General features: G+C 64.5%; 1 protein-coding gene across 2 annotated transcripts in view; it reads left to right on the top strand.

Annotated features, from left to right (window-relative positions):
- Positions 1–13886: 13886 nt before the first annotated feature.
- MTCL2 (microtubule crosslinking factor 2) overlaps positions 13887–24384 on the top strand; it is a 41856-nt gene continuing 31358 nt past the window's right edge. For both annotated transcript variants that reach the window (XM_075901484.2, XM_075901483.2), the window contains exon 1: positions 13887–14675. In XM_075901484.2, coding sequence (XP_075757599.2) covers positions 14052–14675 — 624 coding nt within the window. In that variant the 5' untranslated portion in view covers positions 13887–14051. The remainder of the gene's footprint in view (positions 14676–24384) is intronic.

The raw sequence follows: 24384 nt of genomic DNA, 5'->3' as shown, positions 1-24384 counted from the left end.
CCGGCAGCACCGGGAATTAGCTCTTACCCGCCGCAGGGTGCCTCCCTCTGGCTGGCGCCTCCCGGGGCCTCTCTCCACGCTCCAGTTCTGCCCCCACGTTGCCGCGGGGTCTTCTCCAGGTCGCAGCCCTCTGGCGGGGCCCGCCCCAGCTCCCACCCCCCCACCTACGCCTCAGCTCCCGCTACCCCTCCTCTGCTCCCACCCCCCCACCCACGCCTCAGCTACTGTTACCCCTCCTCTGCTCCCACCCCCCACCTACGCCTCAGCTCCCGCTACCCCTCCTCTGCTCCCACCCCCCCACCTACGCCTCAGCTCCCGCTACCCCTCCTCTGCTCCCACCCCCCACCTACGCCTCAGCTCCCGCTACCCCTCCTCTGCTCCCACCCCCCACCTACGCCTCAGCTCCCGCTACCCCTCCTCTGCTCCCACCCCCCCACCCACGCCTCAGCTCCCGCTACCCCTCCTCTGCTCCCACCCCCCACCTACGCCTCAGCTCCCGCTACCCCTCCTCTGCTCCCACCCCCCACCTACGCCTCAGCTCCCGCTACCCCTCCTCTGCTCCCACCCCCCCACCTACGCCTCAGCTCCCGCTACCCCTCCTCTGCTCCCACCCCCCCACCTACGCCTCAGCTCCCGCTACCCCTCCTCTGCTCCCACCCCCCCACCCACGCCTCAGCTACTGTTACCCCTCCTCTGCTCCCACCCCCCCACCCACGCCTCAGCTACTGTTACCCCTCCTCTGCTCCCACCCCCCCACCTCCACCTCAGCTAATGTTACCCCTCCTCTGCTCCCACCCCCCCACCCACGCCTCAGCTACTGTTACCCCTCCTCTGCTCCCACCCCCCCACCCACGCCTCAGCTACTGTTACCCCTCCTCTGCTCCCACCCCCCCACCTCCACCTCAGCTAATGTTACCCCTCCTCTGCTTCCACCCCCCACCCACACCTCAGCTCCCGCTACCCCTCCTCTGCTTCCACCCCCCTCGCTCACTCCTCTGCTCCCACCCCCCCACCTCCACCTCAGCTAATGTTACCCCTCCTCTGCTTCCACCCCCACCCACACCTCAGCTCCCGCTACCCCTCCTCTGCTCCCACCCCCCCACCTACGCCTCAGCTCCTGCTACCCCTCCTCTGCTCCCACCCCCCCACCCCCGCCTCAGCTACTGTTACCCCTCCTCTGCTTCCACCCCCCACCCACACCTCAGCTCCCGCTACCCCTCCTCTGCTTCCACCCCCCTCGCTCACTCCTCTGCTCCCACCCCCCCACCTCCGCCTCAGCTACTGTTACCCCTCGTCTGCTCCCACCCCCCCACCCATTCCTCGGCTCCCGCTACCCCTCCTCTGCTCCCATCCCCCCACCCACTCTCCGACTCTGCCAGGCCCAGGTGCCCTCCCTTCACCACAGGGCTGGGAATTGTCTGAGCAGTCACAGGGGTGCTGGCCTCCTCACTCTCAAAGGGCCAGCGCCTGCCTGGGTTGGCATCTTTCAAATGCTTGCAGACCGGGTTCTGACCTTGACGTCACTGTCCTGCCCCTGCTCTTGCTGAGCACGTCCGACCGTCCCTGTGCGGCGCCGGAGCCAATGAACTGCCCAGACGCCGTGGCATAGACGGGACATGCAGGTTCATTTCCTTTCCCTCCATCCAGCACTTGCATGGGAGCCTGACTCCATCCACCAACGCTGCCGCTGTCCCCGGCGCCGTTCGGACGGGACTGTCCCCGGGCTGCCAGCTGGGGCAGTGGGGACGGAGGGCGGGGAGTCAGCGACCCCCTGGCTGCCTGTCCTGCGCTCAGACCGCTCCCCACAGCCTCCCTTCATCTCCCAGCCGCCTGGTCCCTGGCCCTCTGCCGACTCCGGGTCTGGTATCACGTTCTGGGCAGAGGGGCGAGTCCCCAGCCAGCGCAGGGAGCGTCCGTCCTCCCCCCCAGGCCTGCGCCCGAGGGACAGCTCTGGTCTCCCCTGGGCACTGTGGTGCTCCAGGCCTCTCCATATCCCTGCAGGCTGTTGCTCCAGCTGCCCCTCCCTGGTCCTCTCCAGAGTCTCCTGGCGCCACTGGGGCCTGCAGGGAGCAGCCGGGCGGGGCAGCGTCTGATCCCTGCAGCCTCCTGCCCAGCAGCCCGCGTGGCAGATGCTTGCGTGAGGCTCACCTGGGTAGAGACGGGTGCAAAGAGCAGCCTGGTTGCTATGGCTACGGAGGAGCCATTGGCGCCCCCAGGCTAGCTGAGCGTCTCTGCAGAGCCGTGTGAGCCCCCGGGTACCGCCGCAACGCGCCAGCCAGAGCCTCGCCGCCTCCCAGGTGCTGGGGGCCCGGAGCAGCCGGGGGCTAAGCCCGTGGAGCAGGGCGAAAGGCAGGGTAGCGGTTACCATGTGGAGCAAGGCCCGGCCCTGGCGCGGCCACGTCCGGCACCGAGGGGCTGTCTGCTCTGCAACCCGGGTCCCCCTGCGCTGGGAGGGGAGATTCTCACTGACTCCCCCAAATGTGGATTAACCAGACACCCAGGCTCAGCGCCCAGGGAGAGACAAAGGGAGGAGGGAGACCAGCACCTGGCTGGGGGGCAGGGCTGGAAGGGACAGTTGTTTTAGTTTGTCTGGTATCATGGAGGAAGCAGCCTAGGCAATGGGCTGGGATTTAGGGGCCCAGTCTCCCCCATCTCAAGGGGGCTGAGGCATCCTAGGCCAGCCCTGGAACCAGATCACATCTGTGCTGAGCTGTATCCCGGAGAAGCAATAAACTCCCCTGTTCTACTGGCTGGCGGAGTCTGTTTGTGCCACTCCGGGGGTGCAGGAGGCAGGGGGACCTGCCACCCCACCACAACTGGACATGCATTTGGAGCCCTTTCCGACGTGCAGCTGCTTTGCCCGCGCACCTCGGCGTGTGCACGTGAGCGGACGTGCCTGGCTGGGCAGAGCCCTTTCTTGCCCATGGCACGTAGCAATCCCAGATGTGACTGTCGCACACGTGCACGAGAGGCGTGCAGACTGGGCCTGGAAATTAGGCTCCTTCAGTCTCGTGCACAGGGCCATTGAGAGGATGGCAAACAGGATTTATGCTGAGGACCAGGCATGGAGTCAAATCCAGCCCCGCTGAGGCGTGTCTGAGAACTGTTACAGGGAAGGGAGCCGGGGTCGCCCCTCCCTGCCTGCGCTGGGACCAGCACTCGCTTGTCCAGGGTGCTCTGCGTGTGCGAAATGTGCTTACAAATGTGGAAATTCTGAGCTGCAGCCGCAATGTCTCTGCAGAGCCCTGGCCAGGGCCGGGGGGTCTCTGCCCGGGGCAGGGATGCTCTTTGCTAATCAACGCTCACCCTGCGCCTTCCGGCGGGACCCCAGGGGATCCACCAGGGAGGCCTTCACAGGGAACAAAACAGATTAGGGATAATTAACGTCCACATGCCAAAGCACTAATCTGGTTTGCGTGAGGGTCTGGGGCAGGGAGTTTAAGCCGCATGTGCAAGCCGCACGGGGGGGGGGCGGGGGTGGTGGCGGCTGGTGCAAATCCTCTGAGTGGAAAAAGGTTGTGAAATGCTCCGAACAGTATCCACGGGCCACAGCAAACACCTGCTCCCTGGCGCAGGCCCGGATGCAGGGACTTCTGCAGGGGAGGGGGTTGTAAATGTGGACATGGTGTGAACGCAGCCCCATGGTCACTCAAGCAAGCAGGGAAATCAGCCCCAGCCCTCCTCCAGCCAGCCAGAGCATGGGGCAGTGCGCGGCTCCCGCCCTCCCCCGGCCGGCCGGGGCACGCTTACCTGGGGGACCTTGTCCAATGAAGTGTAAAAACATAAGCAGCAAAGCCAGAAAGGAGCGTGAAGAGCAGCTAGGCAAACCCTCAGCAAGTAACAGCAAAATGTTCTGTACGTACGTCAGAAGCAGGATGCCGGCTAAACAGCCAGCGGGGCCCTTGGACGCTGGAGTTGCCAAAGGAGCCCCGGATGCTCAGGACAAGCCTCTGTGCAGAGCAGAGGCTGGGGATTGGCTGTTAGAAGCACGTACTGTCTGGTCCCCCTCGCCTCCCCCCCACGCGTGCCCCCGGCCGTGGCGTGTGGCCCACTCCTCTGCATGGCAGCCGGGAAGCAGCAAGTTGGGGAAGAGCCTCCCTCCCCGCCCCGATCCCCTGGGGTCCTCGCTCTGCTGGAGCAGCAGCTAATCTGGTTAGCCATAATCCTGGGCTGCGGGGCTAGCCCGGGAGCCAGCGCGGGGCTGGGCAGTGGATTAGCTCTGATCCCTTAATTGGGGGCAGGCTGCATGTGACTATAAATAGCCTGGCCCCCCCTTGCCAGGTGCAGGGCTCAGTGCAGACCCCCAGGCCCTGCCAGGCTGGTCTCAGCATGTCACGGGGCCAAGGGTCCCCCAACTTGGCTCGGCTTTGCCTGCGGCAGCCAGAGGCAGGCGTGGGGCAGGGCCTGCATGTTCCCAGGCACCCCAAAAGCAGGGCTGCTCTGCCCCCCAGGGCCACAAGCCACAATGTCAGAGCAAGGCTGGGCACCTGGGGCGGGCGTGGCCCTTTGCGGAGGCTGGGGCTGCTCTGTCCCCACCCCCCCGGGGCCCGCCCCTAACGCTCCTCTCGTGGGCAGGCTGGGGTCCTGGTGCGGCGTCTGGCTCCTGGTCACTGTGCTACCCCCAGGCGCCTTCCCTGCTGCACTAGCAATGGGAGCTGACACTGCTGAGCCAGCGTTACCGCCCCCACATTACACCTGGGGAAACTGAGGCACAGGGCAGCAGAAGGACTTGTCCCAGGTGTCTCAAGGCTAGGGGCTGGGAATGCAGCCTGCGCTAACAAGCAACCCAACCCTGCCTCCTGCCTCAGAGCACATGCTGCTGTGGGACCCCCTGGGCTGGGTCACGGGCTGGAGTGCACCCAGGCAGGCGTGCCGTGGCCCAGCATGGCATGCGGAGAAGGCCCGCTGCAGGTGTGAACGCGCAGCCACTTCTGCATGCAGCCAGAGCCGCCACGGGTGGGCTCAGGAGCTGGGCAGCCTCCCCGCTGTGCACCCCTCCCCACACAGAAGCCAGTGCACTGAAAACAGCCCTGGCCAGGGGGTGCCCATGTGGCACCCCCAGCTCAGTGACATGGCACGGGAGGGGCAGGGCCCAGGCGCACAGGGCCGAGCCGCTGGGTCAGAGGGAGCCGCGCCTGAGGGCCCAGTGTGGGGAGGGCTCAGGGGGCAGAGAGCCCAGCATGCGCCTGCTACAGCCTGGCGCTGCTTGTGACGGCACGTTGGGGTCCCCCGCCTCCTGCACCCCCGAAAGGGCACGGACAGACTCCCCCAGCCGGTAGAACAGAGGGAGTTTATTGCCTCTCCAGGATACAGCCCAGCACAGATGTCACCAGGTTACAGGGCAGGCCTGGGATGCCTCAGCCCCCCTTGATATGGGGGGGGGGTCCGGCTTCTAACCCCCCCAGCCTGTTGCTGAGGCTGCTTCCTCCATGCTCCCAGACAGAAACTAACTAACTAACTCTCCTCCAGCCCTGCCCCCAGCCAGGGGCTGCATCCACCTTCCTTTGTTCCTCCCCATGGGGGGTAGCTGGTCAGACAGGTTTGGAGCCCCCTTTGCATAATGACCAGGCAGCAGAGGTCACCACAGCCCTAGCAAGGCCCCCCCACTACGTCACACTGCTGAGCCTCCCTTGTTCCCATGGCGATGGCGGCCTGCCCAGCAGCAGGGATTGGGCCCAGGTCCTGGCACGTCCAGGCGACAGACGGAGCAGCGCTGGGCCTGCTGTGGCGCCCGGTGGACGGGGGCAGTCGGATAACACTGCCCCCCGTGAGTCGACCCCGCAGCACAAAGGCAACTGCCGGAGCCAATGCGGGGGCAGCTGGGCAGGGCTCCGTGGGGCGTGCCCGTGACACGCACTAGTGACGGGCGGCACGGGGGCGCGGGGAGCGAGGGGCCGCACGCTTGCCCCTTTGCCAACGGCTCTTCGCAGGCTCAGGGATTCCCTTTGCAGCGGTGCCTGACCCCCCCCAGTGTCCTGCCAGGCCTGCGGCTGGGCCCTGGGGCGCTCCATAGCGAAGCAGGGCCTGTCTCTGCATAGGGAGCCCCAGCGGCCGCCCACAGCCCAGGCTCCGGGCTGGCTGGCTTCCAGGCCCGCGGAAGGCCCAGGGGGCTGGTTAAGCTCGTAGCTTTCAATTTGAGTCTTCAGGAAGCTGGCGGCTGCGGTTCCCTGCCAGTGATTGAATCCTTCCCTAGGGAGCAGCTCGCTCAAGGCCAGTGCAACCGGCGGTCCAGGCTGCCTCGCCACAGCAACCGCCCCGTGCCGGCCGGGAGGAGCCCAGCGCTCCTCCCCTGGCCCGCGGCCTGGCACTCCGGGGCCCCGGGGCACGTTCGCCCATCTCTCGAGGGACACGCTCGGGTTTCCCCCAGCTCAGCTGCCTTCTTGGCGCCTCTGCCATGGGGTGTGCAGGACTCTGGCTCCCTCCCTCCCGCTGCTCGGCGAGCACCGGCCCGGTACGCCTCCTGCCCGGCCTGGGAGTGGCCCAGCGCCATGTCCCCGGGCAGAGGGAGGAACCTGCCCGGCTGCATCTTGCGGGGAGGTCGACTACCTGGGGCTGAAAAATGGGCTCAGCTCTCTCAGGACTGCCTGGCCCCTCCCCTCCTGCACTGGTCTGGCCCCTGCTTCCTCCCCAGCAGCGCACGGATACCCTGCGCCTTGGTGAAACCCACCTCCGCCCACACAGCAGCCCCTGCCCACGGCCTGGCACTGGGCAGGATGGAGCCGGAGTCTGGATCCGCACGTCCCACCACACGTCTGGTGGGGGGGGGGGCTTGGCCCATTCCTGAGCTGGGTTGGGTCCAGCTGCACAGTTTGGCTCTGGAGACCCACACTCCCCTCCCCAGAGTGTGAGGGGGGAGGACCCAGTGTCCGGGTGTCAGCCAGGCCCCCGGGCGCTGGGGCGAGAGGGGCAGAGCCCACCCCAGGGCGGCCGTGCAAAGCTGCCCAGCAACACTAGGGGCGGCGGCACCGTGCTGGTCCAGCGAGTGCTCGGTCCCCGCACCAGCAGCCCGAGCTCGCGTTTCCAAGCCTCCTTCCACTCGGTCCCTGCTGCTTCCCGGAGGCTGGCTCCTGGCAGCAGGGACGGCCCTTTGCAGCGGGCAGGGCCGGCGCCGTGGGTCCTGGCTGCATCCCGCTCTCTGCCCTGCACCCCCGAATGAGCAGTGACAGCCGCTGCCCAGAGAGACGGCCGGGCTAGGCCGGAGGGGACGGCTGCCATGGAGACAGAGGAGCTGCTCAGGGCACCGGGGAGTCCTTTGTTCCTCTGGTCCCCGGGGCCACTGCCCCTCCCCTGCCAATGGCCAGTGCGGAGCCCAGTGCCGGGACATCCTGGAGCCAGCCCGGGTAGCCCAGCAGGAGTCTCATTCACGGGGGGGGGGGGGGGAGCCTCCCTTTCTCCTGGCTGCTCTCCCCAGGGAGACTCGCCTCCCCCCGCGGGCGTTGGCTGCTCACCACTGTGAAAAGATGGTTCCAACAGCGACCAGCACATCTTGCAGAGGGGTCGCCCTGGCCTCAGCGTGCTCTGCCGCCTGCCTGGATTGGGCTGCAGGCTCCGGCCTCAGGCGTCCCGTGGAACAGTCTCAAGGCAGCCCCGCCTGCGCCGCGTCCGGTCAGTGACTCATTGCCCGCTCCAGGGCTGTGTGGCTGGGCTTTGTTCCTCGCACCAAGACAGACCTCCCGGTGGCCCACTGGATCTGCGTGTGGGGCTCGCGGCCCGGCTCGGGGAAGGCACGAAGCCACAGCCTGTAGCTCTGGGGCCTGCTTTCCCGCGGCTGCTCTGCTCTGTTCACTGGCTTTATCCCGCCCCTGGGATTTCTCTGCCGTTCCTCTTCGACCTTCGCGCTGGTCGGCTACAGCAGCACCGGGCCTGGGTCTGCTTGGGGGTCTGGGCTGGATGCAGGCGCTGTCCAGGAACCGGGGGACTGAGCAGAGCATGGCTGCCACCAGCGTGAGCTTCGCTCATCCCCAGGGCCTGGGGACACGGGGCCGTTCAGAACACACCCTAGCACCCTGAAGGGAGGGAGGGTTCTGGAGTGGCCTAGGGCTTGGGGCGGGGCAGGGCAGGGAGGGGCCTGGAGAGAGGAAAGCGCAGCACGTCTGGGGTGAACAATGTCCCGCACATCACTGGAGTGAGTGGGTGTTACCCACTGACACCTGTGGCACTAGATCTACATTTGTGGCCGTCTCTAGGTGCCACGGGACTACAGGTCACTTGAAAGGCACAGATCACTGGTGATGGGCCCAGGGCCGAGAGTGAATTTAAATGGAACAGGTGCAGGGGAGGCTACTAGGGCGATCAGAGGAACAGATGGGAAGAAGCTACAGGAGCCTGGCAAAGGGAGGCTGACACGTTCTGGTTGCTCTCGGTAAGTACAAGCCGCTCTCTATGAGGCTAGAGCAGCTATTGGCGCTAAGGGATGCTATTGGCACAAGCACAAAAAGCTAGAGCAGCTTACAAGGGCATCACGAGGAAGGAGAAAACCCGTTCTCCTTGGCTTCCGAGGAGAGAAGCAAGGGGCTTGAACTGCAGCAAGGGAGGGTCAGGTCGGGCATTAGGAAACACGTCCTGCCTGTCACGATGGTGAAACCTGGGAATAAATTGCCCAGGGAGGTTGTGGAATCTCCATCTGTCACGCAGCAGACTCACCAGCATGGCACCTTCCGCTGGTTGCCTTGGGGAATTAGCTTGTTTCATTGGGCGCCTCCCTCCAGCGGGTATCTCCCAATGTTCCTTAACCCCAGAGTCCTCTTCAGGACACGGCCCCCCGGCAGTGCCCACGCCAGTCTCTCTGCATCCCCTTCCGGGGGGGGGGGGGGAATGTTTAGTGCACTGCACACTCCAGGCTCTGCCCCTCCCCAGGGGTCCCGAGTTCTTTGCCCAGGGAACATCCAGTTCCTCTGTCCTCACCTGGCCTCAGTGACCCATCTAGCCCCTGCCTCGGGGGCAGGCTGCATCTGTAACGGCCACTCAGCACTGGCAAAGGGGTGTGGGCCTGCTGCCCCTGCCTTGCAGCCTGGGGCTTACTTGGCCAGAGCCTCCCCAGCCCTGCCTGCCTTCCCCAGCCCCGCTCCCCTCCAGGAATCCTCCTGGCAGTCCAGTCCCTCCTGCTCTCCCCCGCCCACCAGGAGTCCCTCTCTATCCAGCCCCCAGCCCGGCCCTGGGGCTTCACTCGCCGCCCTCCCTCAGGGCTGGGGCTCTGCCCTTAATGGGCCGGTGCAGGGCAAACTGGAGATACCTCAGAGCAGGTTGGACAGACGCCCGTCAGGGATGGTGCTGGGTCCTGCTGTGAGGGAGGGGACTGGACTGGACTCGCTGACCCCCCAAGGCCCCTGGCAGGGTCCCAAGGTTCTGAGGCGCCGTGAACTGGCTGGGAAGCGGAAGCTGATTTCTAAATAGCGGAGCCCGAGTCTCCTGCAGGACGTGGCGGGGAGACCAGGCCAGGCTCGGAAAGGAGTGTGAGAAATGGGTTCTGGGATGATAGGAGGGCATTGCCGGCAGGGGCCAGGAACCGGCTCAGTGGCCCAGCAGGTCCCGGCCAGCCCCAGGGCTGTAGGATGGCAAACTCAGCTTTCCTTTGCTGGGTGAGGCAATCCAGTGCTGGGTGGCCCCGGGGACCTGGCTCGGCTGAAAGCCTCCCAGCCCCAGCTCTGTGGAGGGAAAGGTCTTGGCGTCAGCACCAGCTTTGCAAAGGGAAAAGGGCTTCGTCCTTGCAGACCTAGGGTGTCGGCGCAGGGAAGGGCCTGTGACTGGCGAGGGAGCTTCAGGAAGGCATTGCGGGCGCTGGGAGTTCTGCCGTGGGCTCTTGCGGATATGGTGCTCGCCGTCGCGTGGAGCCTCCCGGCCCCGCCTGGAACCGATGACTTCCCGGGGCTCGGCTTGAGACAAAGCGGCTCCCCGCAGATCAGGGGGTGCAGCCATGTCAGCCTAGTCACCCAGCAGCTCCCCAGGCGGCGTGCTGCCAGCTGAGGCTCCCGAGAGGCGTTCCTGGCTCCTCTCCTCGACCAGGCCGGGCCAGCGGAACGGCACTGGGGGGGATTCTACCAGCTGCCTCGGCCCTGCAGAGAGCACAGGCGCCTGGGGATGGCGTTTATTGTACTTGTGGGTCACAGTAAAGTCTGGGGTACTGCAAAGCAGAGGCCCCCAAACATGTCCATGAGGAGACCCCATAGGCCTCAGGGGTCTAGGCACCAGGCTGCTATTTCAAACTCAGGTGGCTGCAGCTTGCTGGGTACTCGCCTGGATTTGTGTTTTGTGCTGGAGAGGAAAAGAAATCGCCCGGGCGCTGTGTTTGCTGGCGTTAGCCACCTGCAGCTACCTGGGGCGTCCCGGCTGTGGTGCAAAGTGGTATTGAAACCGCCTAGCCAGACAGCTGTGTCCTCGCCCTGCCCTTACAGGGGCCACCTGTCCCTCCAGATTGCTGAGCGCAGGGATCTGAGCAGCAAGGCCTTTGCCAGAGCAGACTGAGCGGTGCCTGCTGCCTTCTCACCCAGTGCAAGTGTGATTTGGGGCTGTACAGCTGGCTCTGGGCATGCACCCGGGACAGTTCGAGGCCTGCTCAGTGCAGGGATGCACTGTAGACTGCACATGCAAATTGGAGTGACTGGCCCTCCCCACACAACTTGCGAGAACCATTTTGAGGCTTTATTCAAATGCGTGGCCCTCAGTGCAGTACGTGGACGAATCATCTGAGGCAACACACATGGTCCCATAGGACACCCCCTTCTTGCAGCCGTGTGAACATTTTACATAGCAATCTGGGAAATATGATGGAGTACAAGGGCAGGGCCTGATGTAATGAACCACGCCCACGCCGTTCCCCTGGCTACCCCCTACTTACCCATGGATCGATTATTTTTCCAAGGACAAGCCTTTCCCTGAGCCAAAGACCTGCAGGGGCCAGCCACCAGGAGGCGCTGTGTGCACGAGGTGAATCTGAGGGTCACATTAATAGTAAAAAGACTCAAACCAGATTTTCCCACCCTCCTAGTGAAGAGATTTCCATGCTGATTAGCAGGATGAGGGAGGAGAGGGGAGGGGCTCTGTATAGGGGAAGGGTTTAAGTAGGGGCTCAGAATTGTTCATGAAAGTGCTCTGGAAGCTTTGCAGGAGAATCTGGAGTATTTCTTCCCCTGTCTGCTTCGCTGTATTTCTGCAGGCCCATCCCGTGCTCCAAGTCCTCCCATGTCTATGGCATTTTGGAAGTGTAACGTGTGTAACGGCAGCTACAGCAAAGACAGGGATTTTCTTGGCGAGACTGAAGAACAGACTTCTGGGATCATATCTAAAAAGAATTGCACCGCATTTGCCAAGAAGCATTTCCCAAAGCTTCCGGGGGTGGTAGGTTGGGGCACCTGTTGAAGATCTCGGTGGACACATATCTGCCCTCATCTAAAGGCCCCTCCCTCAGCCTAAGGGGAGGAGCCACTGAACCCAGTTACCAACTGAAGTTGGGGGACATTACAACTAATGGGGGGGGGCAAATTGAACCATGTTTCCAGGGGCTACTTAGGCACGTGAAAACTCAAGGTTTTTGTCAGATAATTTAGTGGCTGGCTGACAGGAGCCCCATGTCTAATTCTGACACAACAGCCCCGCTCGGCTCTAGTACTAACATGTTCTGCCACCTCGTAGCAAGGGACACTGTTGGGTTTAGAATTGCAATCCACATTCGTTCTTTGTTCCTAACTCTGCAGAGAGACCCCCCATCGGGACTCCTGGGCTCTCTCTGCTCCAGGTCTAGTGGTTACAGCCGGGGCAGATACATCTGGACTCTATGGAAGAACATCAGAACGGCCAGACCGAGTCAGAGAACAGTCCATCCTGCCCACTGTCCTGTTGGCCCACAGGGGCCAATGCCAGGCCCCCAGAGAGAATGAACACAACAGGCAACCACTGAGTGATCCACCCCATCACCTATTCCCAGCTTCCGGCAAACAGAGGCGAGGGACAAGCAGAACATGATGTTGGATTCCTACCCATCCTGGCTAATTGCCATGGAGGGACCTAGTCTCCAGGAACGTATCTAGTTCTGCTGTGAACCCTGTTATAGTCTTGGCCCTTACAACATCCTCTGGCAAGGAGTTCCATAGGTTGACTGTGAAGAAATGCTTTCTTTTGTTTGAAATCTGCTGCTTATCAATTTCACTGAGGGGATGTCTACACTACCACCCTAGTTCGAACTACCCTGAGTGACATACCCTGAGTGGCTCCTAGTTCTTGGTGCTATGTGAAGGAGTAAATAACATTCCTTATTCAGTTTTTCCACATGATTCATAGTTTTATAGACATGTCATGTCTCCCTCTTGATCAGTTTTTTCCAATCTGAAAAGTCCCGTCTCTTTAATCTCTCCTCATACGGAAGGTGTTCAGCGCTCCTGATCATTTCAGTTGCCTTCTCTGTACCTTTCCCAAATCCGCTCTTTTTTGAGATGGGGTGACTAAATCTGCACACAATGCTCAATATGGGAATTTATCAAATGGCAAGATGATATTTTGTATCTTGTTATCGATCCCTTTCCTAAGGCGTCTCAGTACTCGGTTAGCTTTTTTCATTGCCACTGGACAGGGAACTGATATTTTCAGACCACTATCCACAAGGACTCCACAATCTCTTTATTGATGGATTCGGTTAATTTAGACTCCAATGGTTTGCACGTGTGTTTGGGATTATATTTTGCATCTGAGGAAGTGGATGCTAGCCCAGCAAAGCTGATGCCCAAATAAATGTGCTAGTGTTTATGATGCCACAGGTCTCCTCATTATTTTTGCTGAAACAGACCCACAGGGCTCCCCCTCTGACACTGTTTTGTCTTGTGCGTTGCTTTGCATTTTGCAGCGTTGACGTTTATCTGCCATCGTGTTGCCTGGTCAGCCAGTTTTGGGGACTCCCCGTGAAGCTCTGTGCTAGGCTGTGTAGACCACTTTGTACAAAATTCCGGAGGGCTAGATCCCCAAACTGCTAGATCCCCAAACTGTGCTCCCCAAATGGTGCCTCCGAATAATGGCAAATGAGTATAGGAGTCAAGCATCAGAGGGGTAGCCGTGCTAGTCTGGATCTGCAAAAGGAGTCCTGTGGCACCTTATGGACTAACAGACGGATGGGAGCATACGCTTTCGTGGGCAAAGACCCACTTTGTCCGATGCATGTGAGTCGGTCTTTGTCCACGAAAGCGTATGCTCCCATCCGTCCGTTAGTCCATAAGGTGCCACAGGACTCCTTGTCCAGTACAGGCGTGAGGGACACCAGGTCATAATAAAGGAGCCAGAAGGGGACCCCGAGCCTAGAACCTCAGACTGAGCCCATGTTCCTCCAAGGCATCCAGGGACCAGGCCCGGGGAACTCTGCTTGGGTATGTGACCCAAGGGAGGAAGGGAAACAACCCCAATAGTCAGAGAGCACCGACCTGCCTAGCCCCCTCCTGGTTTATCGCTAGCCGGCGTGGCGGCGCCAGGAGAGGCTGAGGGCTCTTGTGGGCCGGGGGTGGGGGGTGCACACAGCAGGGCTGTGCAGGAGCCAGAAAGGGGCGGAGATGCTCGGGCCTCTCTGATGCTGCAGAAGGGGACAGGTGCTGGGCTCCATGAAGGAGCTTCCAGCCGGTCTCCCTGGCGAGCTGGAACGCGGGCTGGGCCGGGCGTGGGGACGACGGGGGAGTGTCCAGGGGCTCCCCTCGGGGTGTCCGAACGGCACCAGGCCCGAGCGGACGGCGCAGGCGGGGCCCCGTTTGTTTTTCCTGGCTGCGCTCTCCGGGCGTGCCGGGGCCGGTCCCCCTCGCGGCCCGGCCGGAGCGGGTCGCTGTTGCCCCGAGGATCCCCGCCCCGCTGGCGCCCCTCTCCGCCTTTTGTTCCCAGACCGCGCGCGTCACCGTCTCGGCGGCCGCGGGGCGGGGACAGCCAGACGCGCTGCGCTGCGGCCGGCGGAGGAGGCAGCCCCGTGGCGAGCTCAGAGCGCAGCGCAGCGCAGCGCCCGGCCAGCCCAGCCCGGAGCCAGCCGCGGGCCCGGGGGATGCGCCCCTGCGGGCCGAGCCTCCGGCGCCGGTGAGCTGCGCGCAGCCCGCATGGAGGCGGCCGAGGCGGAGCCGCCGCCCGAGAAGAAGAAGCTGCCGCGGGCGCCGTCCCCGGCCCGGCCCAAGGATGTGCCCGGCTGGTCTCTGGCCAAGAGCCGGCGCAGCCACCCCGGCGCGCCCGCCGCGTTCTGCGGGAAGCCGGGCGCGGGGCCCGGGCAGCGGCGGCCGGGCGGGGGCAGCGGCGGCCGGCCGGAGCGGAAGGGGAAGCCGCCGCAGGCCGCCGGGGGCCGGAGCTGCGGGAAGGGGGCGCCGGGCCGGGCCGGGGCCAAGTCGAAGGGGCGGTGCCGGGGCCCGGCCGGGGAGGAGCCGCCGCCCGCCCGGAGCCTGACGGACAGCAGCTCGGAGGGCTCGGACTGCAGCGCCGCCGAGGAGGCCAAGCTGCCCTCGCTGGAGCTGGGCGGCAGCGACCCCGAGTCCCCGGGCAGCGCCCCGGCCCGGCTCGCCGCGGGCCCCTCCCCGCTGCCCGACGAGCCCTCCAGCTCCATGGCCAGCAGCCGCCTGCCGCTCAGCGCCTCGCTGGCCTTCTCCGACCTCACCGAGGAGCTGCTGGACGCGGGGCCCGAGGGCCTGGCGCGGGAGCTGGAGGAGCTGCGCTCCGAGAACGACTATCTCAAGGTGCGGGGCCGGGGGCGGGCGGGGGACGCCGCTCGGGTGGTGTTGGGTGAGGTCGGGGCGAGCCCCGAGCCCCCCTGCCAGGGACTCGCGCGTCCCGCACTCCCGGAACGCCAGTACCGCTGTAAACGCCTTGCTGCCGGTTCGACGCCCTGCGGCCGGACTCTGCCTGGCTGGGCCTGCCACGGGCGGGCGCTGGGCGGAAAGGCTCGGGGTGCGGGTCACTCGGGCACTCGGGGCCGCTGGGAGCCTGGCGCACAAGATGCGGGTGCCTGGCTCACGCTCCTCCTCGGGCAGTTGGGTCGGTCCTGCCTTGGACAGGGGGCTGGACTTGATGGCTCCTGAGGGCTCTGCCCACCTGGGATTCTCCCCCCCGGGAGGGTTTTTCCCTGAAAGCCCTTGGCAGGAAGTGGCTTCGTAGGCCAGGCCCCTCCGCCTGGAGCAGAGCTGCTGCAGATGTTCGGAGTCGCCATGGCAATGGAAGGACCTTTCCTCGCCCTCCGCAGCAAGCCACGACTGCTCCAAACTGGGCCCCCGCTCCTGGGGCCTGTGCCACGCCCTGCCCGCCTGGCTGGTGCGGGGGTAGCCCTGGCGCAGGGCAGGGGCCGCTCAGCACAGAGTCAGTTTGCCGTGCTCTGCCGGGCCTGGCCGCTCACAGCAAAGCGATGCTCTCTCAGCCCTTGTGAGCATCCACCGCCCGTGACCCCAGCGGCTGGCTCGCCCAGCCTGCGCCTCGTTTCGGGAGTCGATTTTCCAAATCGCGTCGTTTCCATTGGCTCTTCCTCGCATGCACTGCCAGCCTGGCGCCTCCATGTGCCTCGGGCCTTTTTCCAGGCCCGTGGCTCTGCCGTCCGATTCATTAGCCCTTGAACCAGGATTGTCGATGGGTTACAAGGGCTTTGGCTATAGGGAGCTGGTGCCACTGCGCGGCGTGCTCTGTGATGCGCAGGCTGGAGACTACAGGGGACCGTGCTGAGGGAAAGGGCTCAGAAAGCCGGCAAATGAGGCTGGCCAGGCTGCAGGGATGGGCCGCCCCCAGGTGTTCCCACGGGCCGTGGTGCAGGTTGGGCTGCGTGTGGCAGGTTCTGTGTCGGGAGGGCCACGTCACACGGGGCCGTGTTGGGAAAGGGGAGTTTATGCCTTGGCCCCAGCTGCTGCCGATGCCTCAGAGAGAGCAGCTCGGAGGCGGAGGCCAGGCGGTTATGGGCGTGTTGGGATTTCAGCTCCGAGGTGAGCGCTGGGCAGAGGGACCCCACGAGGACGCTTGCTCAGGCCTCGCGTCCGTCCGCAAAGCGCTCGCTCCCCGCTGGGCGAGGAGGGCGGCGCTTGGGTTCTGCTGGGCAGCGAGCTGGGAAGCCCCGGAGTGCGTTGGAAACAGTTCTGTCTGTCCAGCTGTGACTCCTTTCTGGTGACTGCGTGGCGCACGCCTCTTACTGCCCCTGGGAGGGGTCAGCCGCGAGGCCTCCGGCGGTGCCAGTGGCAGCACCTTTCCCTGGTCACCTCTGCTGCTGGGCCGGAAAGGGGCAGGGTTTCTGCTGGGGTGGATTTCTCAGCCGTGCCGCTGCTCCCCCTTCGCGAGGGCGACGGCCGTGTTCTGCAGAGGCGCTGGGGCTGCAGGCTCAGGAAGCCGGTGCAAGGTTGGCTTCAGGTGTCACTTCTGGAGGGTTTGCTTTGCAGCCGTGGGGCGAGACGCTTCTTTGCTTGCAAAGGGAAAGCAGCAATTCTGTGGCCGTGAGGCTAGGCACTCGCCAAGCAGAGCTCGGCCGGGGCTGGTGGCGGGCTGCGAGCCCTCGAGGGTAGCAGGCTATCCGCGTTTCAGTCGCGGAACGCCGTACAGGCTGTGGAACGTAACGCTGTTCTCCGACGCCAGGGACGAGGTCCGGGCGGATGAGTGACGCTCCGCCGCATGGGGAGCGTGGGCCAGGGTCAGCAGCTCTGATCGCGCCTTTCGCACTTGTCTATCCGCGTACTCGCAGCTTGTTTCCGGTTACTCTCCTGAGCCCCTGCCCGGGGCCGCGGAGTCCTGCGCTGGGCTCCAGACGCGCCCTGCGGTGCGCTGCCGGGGAAAACTCGTTGCTGTGTGAATTCTGCAGCTTTTCCCGCAGGGCTGCACAGGAAACCCAGCGTGGTAGAGAGGTTCTGGGGAGCCGCGGGATAGAACGATCCCCACGTTGACTCATGTTCTCGGGCTGCTCGGTGTGAAGGCCAGAGGGAAGCGTTGATCAGCGAGTCAGTCGGAGCGTCTAGGAGACAGTCCAGAGAGTCTGCCGGGGGGTCTCCGAGGCAGCAGCGGGGGACACGCGGCTCCGGGAGCCAGTGCTCTTGGGGGAGCTGGTGTAACAGCGGCTGGCGTTAGTTTCAGTGGCTACATGTGTACAAACCTCCCATTTTCCCATCCCTAGCCGGGTGCTGCAGCAGGGACGCCAGGGAAGGGCAGTTGCAGGGTCCGCTTGCTCCGCCTCTCTGGGGGGGTCCTGACTGCTGCTGCTGCGCCATGCCAGGCCCTCCTGGTATCCCCAAAGCCCTGTCCTTGGGCGGGGGTGCCATGGGAGGGAGAGGGCGGGCCGATGGCAGGAAGGGCAGGGCCCGCTCCCCCGCCAGGACCCCGGGCCACGTTGCACAACTGCTCCAGCGAGCTGGAAGTTTGAGCCCCCGGCCTGGGAGCAGCAGGGCCATATCTCCCAGCATCCCCAGACCCCTCCTGTGCCCTCGCCTGGAGGCCCCGCTGTATCCCAGGCCCCTCCACGGTGGCCTCACCTTGCAGCTTGCACCCCCTGCTGGACCCTCAACCCACCCACCCTTGCTCCAAATGACTGAGTGGGCCAGAATATTTGCCGAGCTGGCAGCCCCCCTCCCCCAACGCCCTGGGTGGCAGAAGCTTTCCTTGCAAAGCGCAGTTGGGGGGTTCCCCAGTGAGTATTGCTTCCCGTCTGGGCGATGTCGCGATGCAAAACAAATACACTGATTCCCCCCCACCCCCCGTCCTCTCTGCTGCCCAGGGGCCCACGGGACTAAGACTAAGAGGGGATGTTTTGGTGGGAGTCCCTTGGTAAAATAGCAGCCCTGCTGGGCAGGATCTCTGTGCTGTGCCGAACCTGCTGGGTCTGATCGGTAGCAAGATGGGCTGGAACCAGAGCCACGTGGAGCCCCTGGTGGGGAGTGGAGTCTCGGTGGCTCTGATTTTTGCAGACTCCTCGGCTCAGCTCTGGGCTTGTCCGGAGAGCTGGCGGCTCGCACCTGGCCTGGGGAGGAGGGACGAGGCAGCGACCCTGGGTGTGCTGGTCGCTCCGGAAGAGCACTTGGGCAGAAGCCGGGAAGATTGTCCCCGAAGCCTCTGACTCCGACGGCTGGTCCCTCGGCCTCGCTCTGCGCCGGGTGCTGGAGGAGAGGACTGCCCCTCGCTGACTCCTCCCGGAGCTGGGGGCGGGAGCTCTGCTGCGGGCACCTGCCCTAAGCCGCCTCCGGAGTCTACTGAGAGCCTCCCCTGCATGTTCCGAAGGCAAGCGCGTCCCAGGGAGGGGCTGTGCCTTTAAGAGCCCCCCTGCCTGCCTGCCTGCCTGCCCCCGTGGCGGGCTGCGATGTGATCCTGCAGCAGCTGCTGGGCACCGGGGCTCTAGTGTGGGCCAAGGGGAGGGCAGAACCTCCAGCCCAACCCCCCTCAGGCAGGCGACACTGACAGATGGCCGGAGACCTGCCACTGCCCAGGGCTCCAACCTGGCTCTGCTCCTCCCCGGCTTGGCTTCTCGGCGCCCCTCCCCTGCCAACAGCCTTCCCAGTTGCTTTGTGCTATTTTGTGCTCGGCGGGGCCCCCGGGGCGCTGTGCTCGGCGGGGCCCCCGGGGGCTGTGCTCGGCGGGGCCCCCGGGGGCTGTGCTCGGCGGGGCCCCCGGGGGCTGTGCTCGGCGGGGCCCCCGGGGGCTGTGCTCGGCGGGGCCCCCGGGGCGCTGTGCTCGGCGGGGCCCCCCGGGGCGCTGTGCTCGGCGGGGCCCCCCGGGGCGCTGTGCTCGGCGGGGCCCCCCGGGGCGCTGTGCTCGGCGGGGCCCCCCGGGGCGCTGTGCTCGGCGGGGCCCCCCCGGGGCGCTGTGCTCGGCGGGGCCCCCGGGGCGCTGTGCTCGGCGGGGCCCCCCGGGGGCGCTGTGCTCGGCGGGGCCCCCCGGGGGCGCTGTGCTCGGCGGGGCCCCCCGGGGCGCTGTGCTCGGCGGGGCCCCCCGGGGCGCTGTGCTCGGCGGGGCCCCCGGGGCGCTGTGCTCGGCGGGGCCCCCGGGGCGCTGTGCTCTTTCCTGCTGTCACCTCGCGGAACAGGAGATGCCCAAAGACCGTGCTGCTGATCTGCTGTGGGCACCCCCCCACACCTCCTCCGGCAGAGGCACCGGACCCCGGTGTGACAGGACCCCAGAGGCTGCTGCTGGTTTTCAGATGGCCACAGCTCCCATCTGAAGCCAGGGGCTCGTGGCTCCGTGTGCCTCTGCTCCTGCCTGGGAGCTGCCCCCGTGCCAGTGGCCGCAGAGCGTAGGGCGCCGCGTGGGCCAACCTGCCAGCTGCGTGGGCCTGACTGTGGGGTGGGGGTGAGGACGAGACTCTGCAGCCCCTTTGGGTTTGAAACCCTGCCCCTTTGCGTTGGCGTGGCGCCAGGTGTTGCGAATCTGGAGCAAGCCTCAGCTGCAACTTGTTCGCCTTGCCCCGACCTGTTTGGCTCTGCTGGCGGGGTGGGGGCTGTGGCTGGCCCTACAGCCCAACCTCCATGCAGCCCAGATGTGCTGGAGCTGGTGCTTTGCCCAGCCCTGTGGGACGGAGCCGGGCCGCGCCGCCCTGCCCCCTCCGGTACTGCAGCTCCGAAGCGCTGATGCCAGCCTGGCGCTGGGTGTCTCTGTGGAAGGCGAGGCCGAGGCACTGGAGCCCCGTGGAAGCCGGGAGCGCAGCGGCTCCCAGCTCTCCGGGCCGGCGTTCCCCTTGTCGGGGCCGACTGGCCCGGAAAGCAGCTCGCTTGCAGAACGAGACGCGCAGACGCAAACCCTGGCCCCGTGCCAACGTGCTCCCGGCTCGGGACAGCGCCTAGAGCCATGGGAGCCGGCCTGGTCTGCAGGACACGCGCTGCCCTCGCTCCTGCCTGGCCGGTGACGTCCCCTCACCACCGCGCCTGCCCCGGCTGAGGCCGCAGCTCTGGAGCCGGGCAAGGTTTTCACAGGCAATTGGTTGATTTCGTGTCCCGGCTTGAGAGGGTGTAAAGGGGCTGAGAGGCCCCTGGAGCCAGGATTTGGCCCCAGACTCGAGAGGGGGGCAGGGGTAGGGGCTGGTCCCCCATCCCTCAGCCAGGTCTGTCCCAGGCCCGCTGGCACCACAACCCCGTTCTCCTGCAGCAGGTGCTGTCCCTGGCGCCGGCTCAGCGGGCAGCTGAGAACAGACCCTACCTGGAGCAGAGGCAGCGGCAGACAAGGTCTTGCTGGCCTTCGCGTGATTCAAGCAGCCACACGGATCGGGGGGGACGCGCATCGGGGGGGACGCGCATCGGGGGGGACGCGCATCGGGGATGGTCACTCTTGTCACCCGTGTGTGCAGCCCTGGTGGCAGCCGGCAGCCCTGCGTGGGGCTGGGTAGTGGGTTTAAATGTGGCCCTTGCACCCTTTGGGAGGGGCCCAGGAGCTGTTTTCGGTGCTTCGTAGCTCTTGGCCTGTATCCCCTGAGCTGTGCCAGGCCCCCGTGCGCAGGCCTGCAGCAGCGGAGTGGGTGGGGTCAGCTGTGCCGTGGGTCGGGGCCCGGGGGCTTAGGGCACAGCCTGTCGCGGGGTCAGGAAGCCTTGGCAGTTTCCTTCTTGCTCGTCCCCGTGGGAGTCCCATCTCGGTTCCCTGGCAAGCCCTGGCCTGATCCCCTCCCTGGCACTAATTGAAAGCTGCTGCTTTTGTTCTGGACTCTCAGCGGAGGTGTCGCCTTGTTGTTGCTGGCTCGTAATCCCCTTTGACAGGCGGATCACAGCCACCCAGCGCGGCCCAGCTGCGGCAGAGCGGTGGGCTTCTGCCCCCGCCCCATCCCGCCCTGCCCGCAGCCCCTTCGCCGCGCACGGACACTGCTCCTGCGCCTGGGCTTGCCGTCCCTCGTGTCCCGACGCAGAACGCAGGCTCCTCCCTGTCTGTCCCGGTGCGAGCGGCCCCGTCCTCTCCAGCAGTGACCTGCGTCGGGAGAGCCCCTCCGGGCAGGCAGTCGCTCGCTGTGCCGGCAGGCAGGAGGGGGCGTTCCCTCTGGTGTCCTGGCAGCCCCGCGACGCTCGCGCCCAGTGGTTGGTGCCAGGGGGTCTCGGTGTGACGGGGGCATGGTACGAAACGTCCTTGGGGCAGTTATAACCTGCTGCGCCGAGTCACTCCGCTCCGTAAGCCCAACCCTGCTGGCTTCGGGCCGGGGGCTGCGCACGACAGGGAAATCGTGCCCAGGCGGGCGTGTTTGCCAGCCTGGATCCTAAATCTCTCGGTGCCCGTGCAGCAGGTTCATTGCTGGTGGCTGGCCCTTTGCCCCTTGTGCTTCCTGCAGGGCAGGGTGTCCAGCGCTGCAATGCAATAGGCGCAGCCCAGCTCCAGAGCTGCTTTTCTCCAGGGGTGGGTCTGTCCGGGGTTGTCCCTGAGATACCTCGTCTGCGCTGCCCAAAATGGGGCAGGGACTTTTCCTGAGTGGGAGCAAGTAACGTGCAGCCCGTCCATGTTAGTGACCCTGGGCCTTGCCCTGCTGTCACCGTGCTCCGAGGACTTGCCTGCGCGTCGGTCTCTGGTTTTAGGGCTTTCTGAGGGTCTTCCCAGGCTCCTCTCTACATGAGACCCAGACTACTGGGTCGCCTGCTCGCTTTGCTGCCTCCCCGTTCTGCGTCTGGCCCGGCGGCCGCTGGGGTCAGAGTGGGGACCGCGGGGCGCCTCCCGCCAGGTGACCACGAGCGGCTGAGTTCTGTGTTTTCTCTTCCTCAGTCTGATTCCTGGCGGAGCTTGGCTGCTGCAACACAGCTGTGCCTGTGGCGCGGGTCAGTGTGGATGCAGCCTGGGCCAGGCTGGGCTGGGCCGGGGCTCAGCTGAGGGCGTCCGCTCAGGGCAAATCGCTCATACTCAGGGCTCTGGAGACCTTCCCAAACAGGCCACAAACTAGTCCCACCGAGCGCTTCCGCTGCCGATCTGGCCAGCCAGAAGCCTCATGAGCAAAACCCCTCGGACACTCCAGCTCTCTCCATGCCCCAGACAGCCCCGGGCCTAACACACAAGTGGGGGGTTTAGGACCCAATCTCACCTTCCCCGAACGAGTTCTGTCTGGTCCCAAGACACCAGCCACACGTCCCGATCCATTTACACTCTGGATCTTACCCGCTGGGCCAGTCCTTTAGAATCTACCATCTAACGGTTTATTGCCACAAGAACGAAAAGCCTGAGAGTGAGGCTGTTAAAGTATCGTACGTTACGTGCATCGAATCTCCCAGTTCTCGGTGCAGCTTCTAGCAGAGATGTTACAGCTGCTGGCTTAAAAGTCCTTGGTGCACATCCTGTGTCCGGATGGGTCCACAGTTCTTCCCGGCTCGTTGATCCCTGCGGGGCTGCCTCTGGGACGAAGAGCTGAGCTGAGCACCAAGATGGAGTCGGCCACATGGCCTATTTATATCGCCGCCTGGCTCTTCCAAGCTGCAGACAGTCTCGTGGTCAGTGGCCAGGCACCTAGATTCCTTCCCAGGTGGGTCTCTGATACTTAAGAGACCTATTGTCCCTGGAGCCTTGCTAATTAGCATGTCCATAGGCTGAGCCCATTGCTCAGCCACGTACCGAGAAACTTCCAGTCTCCGTGCAGAGTCCATGCCTATAGCTCCACACACAGACATTAGACAATCACATGAGTAGGATGTACAGGCTCAGTAGATGGGAAGCTCCCATGGCCCCCTTCGTACCCACTTTTGGGGCAAACCCCCCCACGGGCGCTGCAGTGACCTGGCTGCTTCCCTTGAACTCCGGTAACGTGACACAGCCTGGGCCGAGAGGAGCCTTCTCCCACTGGTGTACCAAGCAGCTCCCCGCCAGGCGGCAGCCGGCTGGCCCTGGGGCTGCCTACACCTGGGTGGTAGGCTTGAGTCCCTCGCTTGGGAGTGTGGATTTCACACCCCTGAGCAATGGACCTGAGCCAGCCTAATTTCCTGAATTCTCTCTTGTTGGGGAGTCTCTCCGGGGCTCACTGAGCATCCAAGCGGTGTCTCCTGGTTCTCCTTCAGCCTCGGTTTTTGGCTGATTTTCCCCCCCCCCCCCCCGCCCAGAACTGGAGCAGGCTGGATTTTCCTCTGCAGAGACGGAGCTCGTTTTCCCTTTGGGTCCTGTCTGCCACGTCTTATGTCAGGCTCCTGGGACGGTCTGGGTCTCCCCAGCGCTCTCCAGAGCCTTCGCGGCCCGAGTTCATGCTTCGCTTGGCAGCTCAGGTCCTTCGCTGGGCAGCGTCTCTCGAACTCCTGGGCGGGTTGCTCGTGCTCAGCCCGACAGCTGCTGGTGCTTCTCTCTCGTTTCCTGACGAGCAGCTTTGCCAGGGGAGCTGCCCAGTCTGAGGCAAAGGTCATTGGGCTTTGGCCCGGTTCCCCGACATCCTGCTGACTCGGGCTCCCTGCTCTGCCTTCGTTCGTGTTCCCGTCTCTGCTCGCCCGCCCGCCCTTTCCTTCCGCCCCCCTAGCCCGCCTCGCCCCCGCCGCCCCTCGCAGGCCGTGGCGCTTGCTGGGACCTGGCCTGAGCGTTCCGCTTGGGAGCCTCTCGCCCGGCGGCTGCTCCCTGCCCTTCCACCGGCCTCTGGCTTTGCCTGCCCTTCTGTTGCCGCCCTGTGGCTTCCGGCTGCGGTGTTCCTCTGGGCCCCCCCCACATGCGCGCAGGGAGAGCAGCAAGCCCCGTTGGCCTCTGCAGCCTGCTCTTCAAGTGAGCCCTTCTGCCTGGCTTGGCCCCTGCACTGCCACCGCCCCCGGCTCCCCCCAGTTAACGCCCCAGAGACCAGCATTACCCTGCATCAGCCCCCGCTGGCTCCCTGCTGGGTTCGATTCCCAGCCCTGGAAGGGCCTCGAGAGGCACCGAGTCCAGTCCCTGCCCTCACGGCCGGACCCAGCATCCCTGGCAGGCGTCTGTCCAACCTGCTCTTCAATATCCCCAGGGGTGGAGATTCCACAACCTCCCTGGGCAACTTATTCCAGTGTTTGACCCCCTGGACAGCTGGGAAGTGTTTCCTAATGTCCAAGCTAAACCTCCCTTGCTGCAGTGTAAGCCCATTGCTGCTTGTCCTGTCCTCAGAGGCCAAGGGGAACAATTTTTCTCCCTCCTCCTTGTGACACCCTTTTAGGTACTAAAAAATCGCTCTCGTGTCCCCTCAGTCTTCTCCTTTCCAAACCAAACAAGCCCAATTCCTTCAGCCTTCCCTCATAGGTCATGTTCTCTGGACCTTTCATCATTCTCGTTGCTCTTCTCTGGACCCTCTCCAATTTCCACATTTTTCTTGAAGTGCGGTGCCCAGAACTGGACACAATGCTCCAATTGAGGGCTAACCAGCGCAGAGTAGGGCGGAAGAATGACGTCTCGTGTCTTGCTCACAACGCTCCTGTGAATGCTTCCTACAATCCTGTTTGCTGCTTCTGCGACAGTGGCACACTGTTGAGTCATTTAGCTCGTGGTCCACTCTGACCCCTAGATCCCTTTTGCAGCACCTTCCTAGACAGCCGCTGCCCATTCTGGGTGTGT

This window comes from Pelodiscus sinensis, chromosome 17 (assembly GCF_052426305.1).
Source record: "Pelodiscus sinensis isolate ZL-2025 chromosome 17, ASM5242630v1, whole genome shotgun sequence".
Classification (NCBI taxonomy): domain Eukaryota; kingdom Metazoa; phylum Chordata; order Testudines; family Trionychidae; genus Pelodiscus; species Pelodiscus sinensis.
This window is presented reverse-complemented; position numbering and strand designations above follow the sequence as displayed.